Genomic DNA, 15,236 nt, shown 5'->3' with positions numbered 1-15,236 from the left:
TTTGAATTTAGGATTATAAGCAAAATTAACTCACAAACTAACTTCTTGATTCATTTTAAAATATCAAAATCAAACCTATAAGACTTGAAAAAAAAAATCAAACAAAGTACAATTAAAACTTTCTTAATTCTTTATTATTCAAAAACATTAATAATGTTCTGTGCAATGTAGAAATAAGTATTGCTACATAAACAGATATGCTAAATTAAATTTTATTACCATGGACTACAGACAATGAAGCAGCATTTACGTGAATACATTAAAACCTTGTTTGATTTTCACCAAGAACATCTCTTCCCAAGTAATGCAGAGAAATGCTTAAGTCTTTGAAATCTAGCAGATTTAACTTAAACATTTATTTTTGCTTACTGTACAATTAATTTCATTACTTTTGAGTTTTTAAAAGATAAAAATCTAAAACTTCAATAGCAAAAATTGTAGTTACAGCATAATCTGTTAGTATAGGGTGGCACGAACAGCGTGAAGTGACACTTGTATGTATATACTAATGGAGCTTCGCTCCCCTGCGCGCTTCGCACGCCAACACTTTAATACTCTACCTCATAATAAAAGCTGTATGATTTATTATAACTACTTAATTTTTAGTTTTAAATTATGAGTCATGTGATTTCATACTTTAAAAAGTAACATATATTGCATATAAACATTTTAATAAAAAAGAAACGGAATTTTCGGAACAGCAGTTTAATTAATAAGTTTTGCTAAAATTTCTGATTTTTTTGTAATAATTTATTTCGAAAATTTAAATATCTTTTGTAGTATTAAAAATAATTAAAGTAATTTGAATTTAACACTTTCTTTTAATTATGATAACAGTGGGCATTATGACTTATAACAACATAATCAGGGTGTCCAGCGATACACGGTAAAAAAATTCCATGACTTTTCCATGACCTTTCCATGACCAAACTCAAATTTTCCAGGTTGAAAGAAAAATATCGTGATAAAAATCAAGTGTTAATATCGAATCAATTCTTTTATAGAAAAATATTTTATTTATTTTTAATCATTTATACAAAGCAATTGCATTAAAAACGCCGACTAGAAATAAATTTTTTAAAACTTTGTTTACATTTATAGACTTTAACAAAAGGTTTTATCTTTAAGGCAATATATTACGCATGTTACATATACTCCAAACAATTTTTCAAATTTAAATTTGTTTTTTTTTTTCATTTCAAATATTTTTTCATTTAACAACGCAGTTTTTTTGGCACAGTCTTCTAGTACTTTTTGTCTTTCATTTTCTAACTCTCGAATTTGCTTGGTGTCTTCAGCTTTCTTTCTTTTTAATTCTTCTTTTTCTACATTTTCTTTTTTTTCTTTTTTTACAGCTTCTTTATACAAACTATGAGCATTTCTAGCTGCATGAATCATATCCTTATCAATGAGGCCTAAATCTATTTGACCTTTGTAATCAAACATTGCATCACAAATGGCTCTCTGAGCGATTAAAGATCTGTTTAATTGGTTTTCTACTAGGCAGTATTTATTTACACTGAAACCTCTTTCAAGAGACGCATTACCATGTGACAAAATAAAAACGATTTAATAAATTTTAACAAATTTGAAAAGTTTTGATCGTCATTTGAATAAATTGTTATTAAATTAACCCAAAAGTTATCCCACCGCTCATTTTTTTTCGTAAATTTTTTAAATCGATCTTGAATATCTTTGTTATTGCAAAAAAAAAGATATTGAGTCTTGACGCGATCTGCTTCTATCCCAGAAATTATTTTATTCTCAACGAAAATAGTTAAAGTTAAATTCAAACGTGACTTTCCTCGGGATGACATCGAAATACTCGGATCAAGGCAAGAAATTCCTCGAACTAATGGAAATTTTATGGGTGATCTGTCAAAAATTTTTATTAAAAACTTTTGAATGCAAGCTTTGCATTGTTCTTTAAATTATAATATTTCAAGTTTCGTCAAATTTTTAGAAGATCTTAAAGCATCTTTTGTTGTAAAACCCACATCAATTTTATCAGATACCAGAAGATTAGCTTTGTTTTCAACATCAATTTCATAAAACTCGGTACCACTTATGATTTCTGGCTTTATGATTCTGTTCATAAAAAGCTCAATTATTAGTTTCAAAGAGTTGTATAGAAAGGGTGCATATGGTTTGTCAGTCTGAAATTCTGTTAAAAATCCCTCTATCTCTGAAGCCATGGACTGAAAAAAAGCTAATTTAGCATCTAACAGTGAATTTTTTAACATCCCTTCCACAACTGAGAAATCATTACTTTTGGGAATTTTTTTATTAGTAATACAGTAATCGATGTATTTTTTCATTGGTTTGAGAACTTTTCTTGCTTGACTAACAACATCAACATTTTCTAGCCAACGTACAGAGCAGAATTTTTTAGGCAACATAGTGCTTTCAGTAACATTACAATAATCTGTTATGCGAGCAGGTGAATATTTGAATAATTTATAAAGCGCATATAAAAACGTGGAGATATTCCATTGGGTACTTTCTATACCTCCTTTAAAAGCACAGTTAAGCGTATGTAATCCGCATGTACCTAAATCTAACAAAGTTTTGCTATTAGGATCCTCATTAAGATGAGTCTGAAGATCTCTTAAAAACTTTAAATTTACATTGGGGCCATCCATAGAAATCTGAATAAGTTTACTTAAAATTTGTTGCGAAATATTACTCCTGAATGCATCTAATAATGCAGCAGCATTTGTATGTCCCAAAAATATAGATGTGAAATATCGTGTACTTACTTCATTTTTATGTTCGTCCCAAAACCTTATAACTACATCCATTTGCTGTTGCTGGGTGATTTTATTAAGACTTTCATCAAATCCTATAACTACGAAATCACACTTCTCAACTGTAGATAACACCTTTTTTTGAAAATATGGACCAAGACCAAAAACAATGGTGTATCCAGCCTTTGATTTTTTTAATTGTAATTTTTGTACGACCTCATCATTAGGGAAAATTGTTTTCAAATTATCAACTAATGTTTCAATGTCTCTGAGGGATTGGTGATGAGTAGTACGATAGAGACACCAAAAAATTTCCATTTGGGTCACCTTATCATTAAAAACAAACTGTTCAATGGTCACTCGTTTATTAACCGAAATCTGTGAATTTGAAACTTCCTGCCCAGAATTACCAATGCCGCTCGACGGAGTTGACGATAAAACTATTTTGTTAAGAGAATCTTGACTTGTAAGACGTAGTCCTTGGTCTATAGGAAGTGTTGAGAGTTTTGCTCTTTCCAATGCCCCATGACGACTATTTTTCCCATGACTATCTAGTGCTGATCTACCCATATTACTTAATGATAGATCTTTCTTACAAATAGTGCAACGGAACTTTTTTGGATCATGATCACTTGCTTCTGTTACCCAGTAATATTCTTTCATTTGTTTCCATGATGGTTGGAAATGACAATGTTTTGATGGAGCCATTGAAAATTCTGCAAGTCAATAACGATAAATCATATTCATTACGATCTGACATTAATTTTTCTATTATTTACTTAGGAAAAAAATATGGCCTAATACTCAACGAATATACTACGTATAGCATTAGAACAAAATTATATAGTCAAAAAAGTTGGTTAGATAGCGTCACCATAAATACGTACGGCAGCGTATACATACACTCTTCATACTGCTGCGCACCTAACCTGTTTTAAACGCAATCTGCACGGTCTGCACCTAAAGTACACACGAAAATTTTTGATACAGGGTTGCTTTCTGACAGCTAAAAACGCCGCGCTGTAGCACCAAGAGTAATGCGAGCACGCTACTCTACGTATTTTTGGTATCGCTGTCACTGCCGAATCAACTTAACAACTTTTTTGGTGTATACGAACTGTAATACGCATAGAAGGTGCAAGAAACAGCATATCTATGACTATATATCATACACGACGACACATACTCAACAGTTTGATCAACTTAAAGTGAATAAGCACTCATACTTACTAATTTTTGTGTCTCTATGAACTACTGGGAAGAATCGATGAAACCATCAACTTTCCGTTTATCTGCAGGACAAAGGCAGATGCTAAGTACTGTCTGCTGTATACACACATGTATATAGATCCGAGAAAAAATATCTCTTACCTTACATCACGAGATCACACTTGGCTGTCTCTCCTACGGGTAGTGTTATAACCCAGTAACCCAAAAGAAAAATATCCCAGACAAAAACGACCCAGGGTTACTGGATAATTTAATCTAATCTTTACTGTATCTCTCTTAAACGAATCATACGCTGTACTGTCCACCTCAACACTTCGTAACGAAGTGCTCACTGAGTCCGCTCTCGACTTGTTCTCGGCCTCGTTCGTCCTATTTGTGTATGTATTTTTATATCGGCATTCACTACACAGCGATACTCGCGTCGGCTTCGCTCGGCTCTTTATCGAGTCTTCCCGACTACTCATTTTTTCTCTTCCTTTTTATACTATAGGTATGTTCGTAAAGCTAAATTCTAGCGAACGCGGGCTGCCCGCGTCTGCCCGAACTCGACCCAACAATCGAAGAACGAGCGTTCTTTGGCCGAGTTCGGGCGACCTCGGACTAACGCGGGTCACCCGCGTTCGCCCAATTTTCTCTATCGAACATACCTTATATACCTTATATATATATATATATATATATATATATATATATTTGATGTACACATAGTGAGTAACAATAGTGAGGAAGGTGGGAGAGTATATGAGACAGCAGGAGAGCAGACGGCCCAAGATTTAGCAGCGCCATGCACTTACAGTTCCAGTGTGACTACTTTAGTTACTCAACTAATCAGTCAATTAGGAGGCATATATTTATACCGATGGTTAAGTTCTAATTGAACGATTTTTTTTTTAATGTATACAATCGTAATTAATTTTCCAGGTTCATAATGTGACTCCATGACTTTTCATGACCTTTCCAGGTAAAAAAAAATTTCATGACTTTTCCATGACTTCCAGGTTTCCATGACCGCTGGACACCCTGATAATGATATCAGAATAAAATACATACTAAAGGACATAATGAATGAAAATAATTATAATAATCAAAAAAAGTTGCAAAATGAAAGAAACATTACAATCTCGTCTAGCGAATAAAATATTAGTAGTGTCACAGATAGTACAGTAAGATAAAAAAAAGTAGTTCAGGAAGAAAAAATGTGCCACCAAATGGAATAGATACAAATGAAAATGTTATGCACAAAAAACAAAGATTTATGAAAACAAGCTATTTTAGTTAACATTTTTCTACAGAAATGAAGTCACTATATATACATAATTTACTGTGAAAAGGATTATCAGAAGTGTTTATAAGAGATTTAGGTATCATGTGACAAAATTGACCTTGAATTTTTAAATTATAAGTAAATTTCTGCTTTATTTATGACATTGGCACTAAATAATGCAAAAAAGGAAAGATTATTGTAATATCAAATACACTATCTAAAATCGTTATCGTTTCAATAGTTGCTTTAATTTATTATCATACAGACGTAAAGCATATAATAACATTCTTTCACGTTCACGACAATTGAATTTCGTCATTCAGAAATCTTTACCAAAATTTTGCACAACAAAATTTGCTATGTTAAAATTTTAGAGTAATACTGTTTTAACTCCTTACTGTAAGTAACAAAAACTTGGGTTAATCGGAAAAAAATTCGAAATAGTTTTACAATAGGTAGGCTTAACACGTTGTCTCCCCAGAAAATAGAGCAATTTTCATTTAAACTAGTTTTAAATCATATAACTAAAGCAAAATCTTTTGAAATGCTTAGAACAGTTGACAAAATATTTTTTAGTTTATTGAAAGATTCTGCTTTTGATTTAAAATTAGTGGAACACGATTTCCAAATTCATAATATTTTTGAAGCATGTCACGTTATGCTGCCATCACAATTGAGAAATTTTTTGTATACAGAAATTTCTTATCAGCAGCTGTTTTTTGTCACTTCATCAGTACGCTGGACGCTATATAGGCGCCATCCATACACATGGATCTTACGCTTCACTAAATTTAGTTTTACTACTCAACTAAAAATTCACTAAGCTTTACTAAAAGTAATTAACTAGTTTAGAACATAATGCGCAGTACTCGTATGATTTTCTTTGAGAAAATAGTGTTTTGGATATATATAGTATACTTATTATCTGCTTTAGCATATTTCTTACACAAAATCAAAATAAAATACTTACCAAGACTGATGTGTTTCAATAACAAAGATTTAGGTTTGAATATGCTTAGTCCTGTTTCACTAGAATCTACCTCGTATGCTAACGTAGACTCAGTATTACAAGAATTCTTACGTTTCTTTGCTTGTTCACATATTTTAAGCCACTCCTTCTGTAAAAAAGTCAATAGAAAACATTGACTATTTTCATTGAAAATCTTACCCTCATAAGATTTATTATTGTATTACATATTTATAAAATGTATTTTGAAATTATAGAAACCAAATTTTTTTTACTTTAAACGCATACTTTTTAAAAGAAAGATACTAAGGTTAAGACTTTATAAGTTATTGACACTTTAGTAAATTTTTGAAAATCTAAGGTAAAGATTTCCCATTCTATTAAGAAGTTGGATACTGATGTACAAAGAAAAAACATTAATAGTAAGAGTATTATTGTAGTCAAACGTAAAATGTAAGTAAAAAGCGTGGTTGTAGTTCAATTAGTTAGGAGCCAATCTAAGATATGGCTTGTATAGTGGGGTGATGATTAGATTCCTAGTTAGGTCATTTTCATAATAAATGAATCTGCATAAGAGTTTTTTCAAGTCTCGTGACTAGCTTTACATCTTAGAGTGATGCGGAGGAAGGGCAGCGCCAGTTTCGGTAGAAGAAGTGAGAGCCATGGATAGGGATGATAAGAGGAGTTTAAATGAATTAATTAGGATAAGCTGGAATAGTGATTCTGAGTAATGCAAGATAATGGAAGATTTGATGAAGGATGATGAGTCACGTTTGGGATCAATAACTTTTACACAGAGGTGGTAAAAGGTGGAAGTAAGAATCGTGAAAAGCAGTGTATGGACAGAAAAAACAAAAGTGAAATAAATAAATACATAAATAAATTTAAAAAAATAATAATATCGGTTCTGTATACGTAGAATATCTGCCTTCAGATGTCCATGGCTGTAGTTCAAATCGTACTTCAAACACAAAATTTCATTTTTACAAATAAGATTCTTTCCTAGGTGTGAGAATTAAACTTCTTCAAAAGCTAACGTTCTTACCTACTGTGTAACCCTACTGTTGACATTCAGTAAAGTATTATTGCACGTCTAAATACACTATATAGTGTCAAAATAACTATGTTTGAGCCTTGGAACAATAATAAATATTTTCAAAAAATAAGTAAAAATGGAATAAAGTAGAAAAAACAGTAAATGTAAAGTTGTGGACTATGTGGTGTTAGACATTGAATTATCTTTAAATAAAACATAATTTATATAATTATTAGTTTGAGCAATTAAAAATGCTTCACTAATACATTGAAACATTAAGTTTTTTGTAACTTCTATGTATAATTGTCTAACTGTTGAGTGGCTTTGAAGTCATGTTTTCATTCATATTTCTGTTAATTCAAATGTGTAATATTTTTAATTTATTGTGCCGATTACTTATTTGTAAAAATTATGTATTTTATTTGAAGTGAACTATGTCATTTGTAAAGTTTTTATAGCTGTGTTTGTATTTTTTCCTAGGAATTCTATTTTTTTTTAATTTTCTGCAATGCAATAGAAATTAAAAAACATTCTAAAAGTTATATTCAAATGAATAAGTTCTTATTTTTTTTGTTCCGTATCTATAAGATTTCCATAACAAACGTGAGCATCTAAGGTATAGTTAAAATTCTTTACATTGTACTATTGTTATGTTGTGTCATTATTTAACATGCCTTTTAACTTTACAAACTGTCATCTATGTATGCTCACAAAAATCTAGTTTGTAACATAGTTTTTATTTGCTGAAATCTATAACTACTAGAACATACAAAATTTTATTCCTATACTTTTATTACATTCAGAAAGTATTTTATAAGAGAATAAATAAGGAATACAACCTGCTATTTTATTAATTAGTAAAACAAATATTTTCATGTAAGCTTCTAAAAAAGTAGTACAGAAAGAAGTTTTTATGTGATGTATAATTTGGATACGAGCTTATAGCCTTGCCGAAAAAAGAGTGCAAAAGGACGATAAAAGATAAGATAATTTTCAATGATGCGATCGTTGGAACTGATGTAAGGTTACAAAACTGCCTTACGCATAAAATATAACGAGAGTTAATAAAAGAAAATACATGATTACACGGAGCCAGTCTATCTCCACCATGTCTGCAATAAAAATCGTACGTAAAAACATCACCCATACTACTATACTGCTAAGGCATGGAACACGTGCACTACAGTATAATAATTTTCTGACATCAAACAGAGAAAGTATTTTATTCAGCTACTTCTCCGATGACTTCTTTATCTCCCTAATCGTGAATTGACGTCATCGTTTCATCAACTTCTTACGTTCTAGGAACAGAAAAAGATCACAAGGGATTAGGTTTGCAGAATACGGTGACTAAGGCAGCATTACTTTATTGTATTTGATCAACAATACGCGTACAAGCAACAATGTATAAATAGGAGCGTTATTGAGGTGCAAAAGACAGTTTTTGGTTCTTCGTGAATTCAGAGATTTTTGGTAGATTGCTTCGTTCAAACTGCGTACAAGTTTCAGGTCATATTCCGTATTAACCGTACTACCCTGTGCCAAAGACTCATGATATACCATGCCTCTGCTATTAATGAAAACTGTGATCAAAACTTTTACATTTAACCGAACTAAGCGCACTTTCTTTCGTGTTAGCTTTTGGCCAAACAACTATTCAAATCACCACATATTTCAGAACAGATATTATTTGATATCTATTTTTTTGGAACATTGGAAGTTGCTAATTCTCTTTTCCTAATTTCGAACAATAATTTTAAAAATTCTTCAATAATAAAATTAATATTGATTTTTAATTTTAAAATTTTGAATGAAATTCATAAAAATAATAGTTTTTTGAATAATAATACTTTTATAACTTTTTTATATGACTGAAAAAATTTAACAAAAATCTCTTTCTGAAACTATTAATTTATTTCCCAAATATATTTCTGAATAACACAAATTTCTTCTAGGTCTGTTTTAGGTGTTGTGAGTCTCGGTTCTATGTGCAAAGGGTTGGGAAGATTCGGGAAAGGTTGAAAGCAACTGAGACCACTCGTTGAGAGTTCAATAATGTTTATTACAACAACATACAATTCGGTTTACGTCTCAAACTATTCCCACAGCGCATGGATACCATCATTTTTACAGGGGAGAATTATGCTGCCCGCTGGCCAGCAAACTCGCAACAGTATACAGATTGTGTGTGCGAACACTGTCTCCGTCATGGCCATGTACGGATACGTGGGCACACACGCCCTTATCGTGGTATAATATTTGGTGTCAACTCACGTGGTGTTGACAGACTCTTCGCAAGAAAGCCAAAAATGCTTTTCAATCGCCAGACGCTCGCTCGTACAACTCGGTAACGATTGCCGAAAAAAAAGCTTGTTTAGGACGGGAACAAAAACTATTCCTTGGACGAGTTAAAACATCATATGACCAAAGCCTACATTGACACCAATAATCGTCATTTTTTTTATAAATCAAGTCTGGTCGTTGGTACTGCCAAAGATGAAATTTTAACTCAATTCATGGATGAAAATAAGAAAGAGTTAGATTTGTGGACCTACAGTAAGATTAATCGGAGAAATAAGGGCCATGCGCTTAATTTGTATTTGTTTATAACACATACACAGTAAGGAAAGTAGTGCTACAACTTCTGGAAGTAGAAGAGTTGTAGAAACTTCACCAAGTACGCACAGTAAGGAAAGTAGTGCAACTACAACTGGAAGTGCAAGTGATCCTGAAACTTTTTCAATATCAACAGTGTGCATGGAAAGAAAAGTGAGTCACAATGCTCTTCCTCTAGTTTTCATTCTAGAGTACACTACTTTTCATTCAAATGGGTTTGGCATACCTAATTCACCCAGCTACAGTACTACACTACAAATGATCCACATCAAACTCATTCTTTAAAAAGAAAAGAATATTATATACAACCTGAACCTAATAGTAACGAAATTTCGAAAAAAGCATTCTGCGAAGAAAGTGTTCCAGTAATCAGTGATAGCGAAAAAATCAAAGAACCCTCTCCAAAGTAAGTGAAACAGTATAAAATTGGTGTAAGTAGATTGTCTATTCTAGAAATTCCAGAGAGCGAAATAATATTCGGGAAAGAATTAGGTAAAGGTGATCAAGGTGTACTAGTTAAAATCTGTAACTTGGGCCTTGGAGAAAGTATAAGTCTGGACCATCAGCTTTTATCCAAAATTACTGGGCTACATAGAACTTTAATATTTATAGCTCCAAAGATGATCATAAATAGATCTAAAGCCACCACATGAACTGATGTTTGGGCTCTTGGATGTGAATTTCTAGAGTTATACAATGAGACGGAAGCTTAGGCTGACTCAGTTGTCAGATATGTTGACATATTTGCGTTGATCAGAATATTTTCAAAATCAAAAGTTACCTAGGTTGAAAGGAGTACCACTTTTTTTTATTGACAACAATAACTCAATGTTTTAATTATAATAATGTTGCAAGACCTTAAGTTACAGAATTAGTGCAAATTTCTTGCAGTCAATTTTTTAAGGAAGTTCGGTCGTTTTTCCCGGGGGGTGAGCGAGTGTGCGGGGGCTCCCATAAGACACCGTGTTAAAGTGAGTCGTACTAACCGTGCATGAAAACGTCCACCTACTGCATCACACTTAATTCAACTGTTTAAGTCGTTAGTGCTCAAAAATTATACCATTAAATGTTATGAGCAAATTACGGTACATATTTTAAAGCAGCTTGTTTCCAATAGTTCGAGTAAAAAAACTTGAAAACAAGTTGTTTGCATGATAAAAATAACCTAAAAAAAGTAACAGGAGACTCAACTTTCGTCAACAAAAGTGTGCTATGAATTTTCGAAAAACAAACTTTTTTTGCACAGCATTGTAGTTTGAAGTCTTAAGAAAGGCTGGGCCAAGTTTCAGATCATGATTTCCAGATTAACAAATTCCAGAAGCAATTTTGTAAAGACGTCTCGCTTCGTGTGAAAAGATCAGCTGACAGCAGACGATGCTCGGTTCTCTCCCATACACTTAGCATAAGACCTGATCGTGACTTTGCTTAGGTTTGCACAGACATTTCTTTCAAATGCCTGATAAGGTGCACATTTTTTGATACGAGTCTTTCTTAGAAGTTAAGCTATGTATTTGATTTTTTTCTCATCATGAATAAATCTCTAGCCTGAAAATTTGTGCAACAAAGGTTAATTAATCGCTCTCTCCCGTAAGAGCAATGTTAAATCATGCACTTTCAGGAATTTTTTCTTAAAAATTTGGCTGATAAAAAATATTGAAAAAACTCATATGTACTTCCAACATGTTAGAGTAAAACATTTATTTTTTTCAGCGAGTGAATAAATCTCCTCAAAAACGACCGAACCTCCTTAAGCAATTATCGAAGATATAAAATAGTATTATTTTAAATTTTTATTCTTTATTAAAATAATGGTTAAATTCATTATATGTATAATTATACGTTCTTTGTGTAATGACGAACTTTATCCTCTCTAATTTTTTATTAATTAATTTGTTCTCTGTTTATGTAAGAACTTTTAAAGAGGGTACAGTGATACTATGTTACTAAGTGTACAAATGTGTACAAAAGTGTACAGTGTACTAAGTATACAAATAAATATATACATAGTGTAAAGAAACACACCTATAGTTTACTGTAAGTAGTTGTCAATAGTTGTTAAAATTTTATTATACAATACATACGCATCTTCGATACACTGTGGCGAATTATGTTGAATACCAACTGAATCGACTATTTCTTTAAATTCTGGAGAGTACTAAACTCCTTTTCTCGTATACTCTTTTTAAAGAATGTCTACGCGGCCCAAATTGACAGATTTTTTGTAATTTTGATCTCCATAGTTCTCCAGACAATTATAGAGTTCATTAGGTATACCACCTGCAATGTTATGGTGCTGTTTTCGAACTCGATATTGATTTCATTCTTGTTCTCTAAACATCGTGTCTCTCCAGTTCTCAAAAACAGTATCGAAGGCATTCAATGTGGACAGGGTCTCCAATTTTGAGAATATTCTCATTTTCCATTTCTTTAATAAAATTAATATAAAAATCTTCTATGTGATGACAAAATTGACGCCAATATAACTTAATACGCCGATATAGTGTACTCTTGTCTCTAACAAAACTTTCTTCTCCAGCTAAATCATATGTATGCAGGTAACGCGAAGCTTTTTGAAAGTCTTCAATGAGTACGGCTTTAGTACTAGTATCAGTTCTCATCAGAGTAGGCAGGCAGTTATACTTCTTAACGTATTCTAAAAATTCATGGCCAACCACTTCAGGGTCATTGTTAGTTGTACCAACAGTTAATCACATGATCTTGAAAATTTACATTGAATATTTTTTTAATGTTCCTAATGATTATTTATAGATTTAGTAATGTTTGCAAAATCAAATGTAATATGCTCACCTTCCTTGAGCAGCCATATATATATCCATATATTACAAATCCAAATTTTTTCAATTTATCATGTCCATCTATATGCCAAACAACATTAGGCCCAGAGACTCCGTTTCCTTTAATTTGTATCTACATCTGGCTTCTACTTTCTCAGGATTTATTGCCCTAAAAAGTAGTAAAAAAGTTTCTCGTTTGACAGTTAAGTTAAAAACATACTGTAAGCACCTCCATATTAATCTGTACCCCAAATCGTACCTACTTGATTTCATTTCCAGTAAAATTGCAAAAATTTTTTCTTCAACGCTACTGTTATCAACATTTTCTCTTTTTAATTGATACTTCTTCAGTATTTGATTGAGTATTCTAAGAGGATTGCTAATGTTGTAATTTTTTTTAAATATTAATAAAATACATTTGTAGCTGTAATTTTAATTGAACAGTTTCTGTATTTTGTTAAATAAATTAGTATTGGCTTGATGAATACTTATTTAAAATCAAAATAAACAACCTTACATGGATAATTTAAAACTACAAACCAATCGTACATACATTAAAAAAAAATACGGTCAGTGCTAACTAAAATACAACTCTTGATGATGAAGCATACATTTATACCTCGAAAACATTCCATAAGCAAAAAAAATTTGGCTGAGCATATTAAAATACTAAGTCTACCTACATATTGTGTTTTGTCAGTTAGGCAAGAAAAGGGACTTACCTACCAAAAAGAGCCACTCTCACTAGCTTTCCAGTAGGTGGCACTTACGGGCTTCTGTATCATCCTTCTCACACATTCAAATAAAGAGAAACTTTCAAACACAAGTTTTGTCAACTATTTTTAAGGGTATTTTGGAATCATTAAATCTTCGCCCCAAAGAATTAAATCTACTTCTTAATTTTTTAAGACATACATCTATAGGCACGTTCTGCCCTACAGAGTAAATCAACGATTTTAGATTGGTGACCTTGAGAAAAAGTGTAACGGAAGTGGATTTTGCTTTCATTTTCCCCCTTCGCTCCGCCCCTCATGACGTACTTCCAGTCCCCTATAAACCACACAACGCCATATCAAAGCCCCATACTTACAACAGTACACATTTTAAATTTATTTCTTTTTCTTTTAACCAATTTCTGAAAAAAAAAAAAAAAAAAAATTTTTATTTACTTCTGGTTTAACATATACATTTAATAAATAAATAATTTATTTAATAACGTACACTTCGTAACATATTTCTCATGAAAATTTTTATTTACTTCTGGTTTAATTATACATTACATAAATAAATAATTTATTTAATAAAATACATTTTTTGGTACCCATTTTTTTCTAAAATTTTGAAATTAGTATTTATTAGCAGAGCAGGTTTCATATGTATTAATAAATATTTATTTACTTATTATTTATTTGTTTCTTTTAAAATAAGTAAGTACTTGTTCATACAATTTTTTACATTTTTTCATTATTTTCATATTTACAAAAAAAATTTTTCGGTACTGTATAATTACAATAATTGATTTTTATTGCGTTTTCTTCTTTTACAAAATTCAGAGAGATGGAAGGAGCGCAAATATATGCAGCAACACTGGAAATTATTTTTCTCATGTGAATCAGCTTAGATACACGCTTTTACGTATACTTGACCCCTTCTTTCGTGTGTTAAAAAAAATATAGATCTATTTGAGGATGAAACAGGTTTATCTAAAAGTAATCTTTCATACAAACAAAAATGGGGGGGTTTATGTAGATCTTATAAATATAATTTTTTAGTGATTTTTCCATAATGTTACATGTTAAATTGCAAATTTTGAAAATTAGACATACAAAAGAGGGTACAGTTGAATAATCTGCAATTTTTCGTGCGCATTTCTTATGGCATTTTGAGTATACTTTGGATGCTTGAATATTATCTGTCAAAAAAACCTATGTGTGATGAACTTCCAGAAGGGACTTTGTTTATACTTTATTGTGCTATAATATATTGTTTATAATGTTTCAGTTATTAAATATTAAAATATTTATTGAAATCACACCCAACTAACGTAGGTATACTTATTCCAACGATAATTCACCACCCTTGTACACACTATCGTTTTATAGACGGTGTATTTATATTTATAATTATATTATCTGCCATATAATTTTATAGAAGTATAACTTCTTACTTGGATACCCAAGCACCCACTGTCCACTGGTTTTTATTATTTTCGAATTTAAAAACGCCGTCTCAGTATTGTTAAAGTTTACTGAAAGTATGAAAGTTTTGTTCGTAAATTGTATGAAAGATTTACTTTTAATCATTACTTAAATTTGTATACACTATGAGTTATACATTCCTTTACTGAAAGATATTTCTCTATCTATAATATTTTGTGGATCATCGATTTATTTTGGTAAGAATAAGTTAAAATATTTACATGATTTCTGTTGGAATTGTAAAATTTGGTCAGTATATAAAAAAGAGCAATTATCTTTATCATCAACAAATCTTTTATAAAACATTTTTTATGTTAATTCCAAATTTCATCATCATAAATATTTTTCAAAATTAAAAAGCACGTAAAAAATATCTCAATTGA

The 15,236-nt window shown here is 31.1% G+C and overlaps 1 protein-coding gene across 2 annotated transcripts in view; it reads right to left on the bottom strand.

Moving 5' to 3' along the window:
- Window positions 1-15,236, bottom strand: part of Exo84 (exocyst complex component Exo84) — a 276,725-nt gene that overhangs the window by 195,858 nt on the left and 65,631 nt on the right. For both annotated transcript variants that reach the window (XM_089598261.1, XM_089598263.1), the window contains exon 3: window positions 6,212-6,359. In XM_089598261.1, the coding sequence (XP_089454387.1) occupies window positions 6,212-6,359 (148 nt within the window). The remainder of the gene's footprint in view (window positions 1-6,211; window positions 6,360-15,236) is intronic.

This window comes from Copidosoma floridanum, unplaced genomic scaffold, assembly GCF_036245765.1.
Source record: "Copidosoma floridanum isolate Cflo_tuat_1 unplaced genomic scaffold, Cflo_Japanese_pri ptg000006l, whole genome shotgun sequence".
In the NCBI taxonomy this organism is placed as follows: Eukaryota; Metazoa; Arthropoda; class Insecta; order Hymenoptera; family Encyrtidae; genus Copidosoma; species Copidosoma floridanum.
This window is presented reverse-complemented; position numbering and strand designations above follow the sequence as displayed.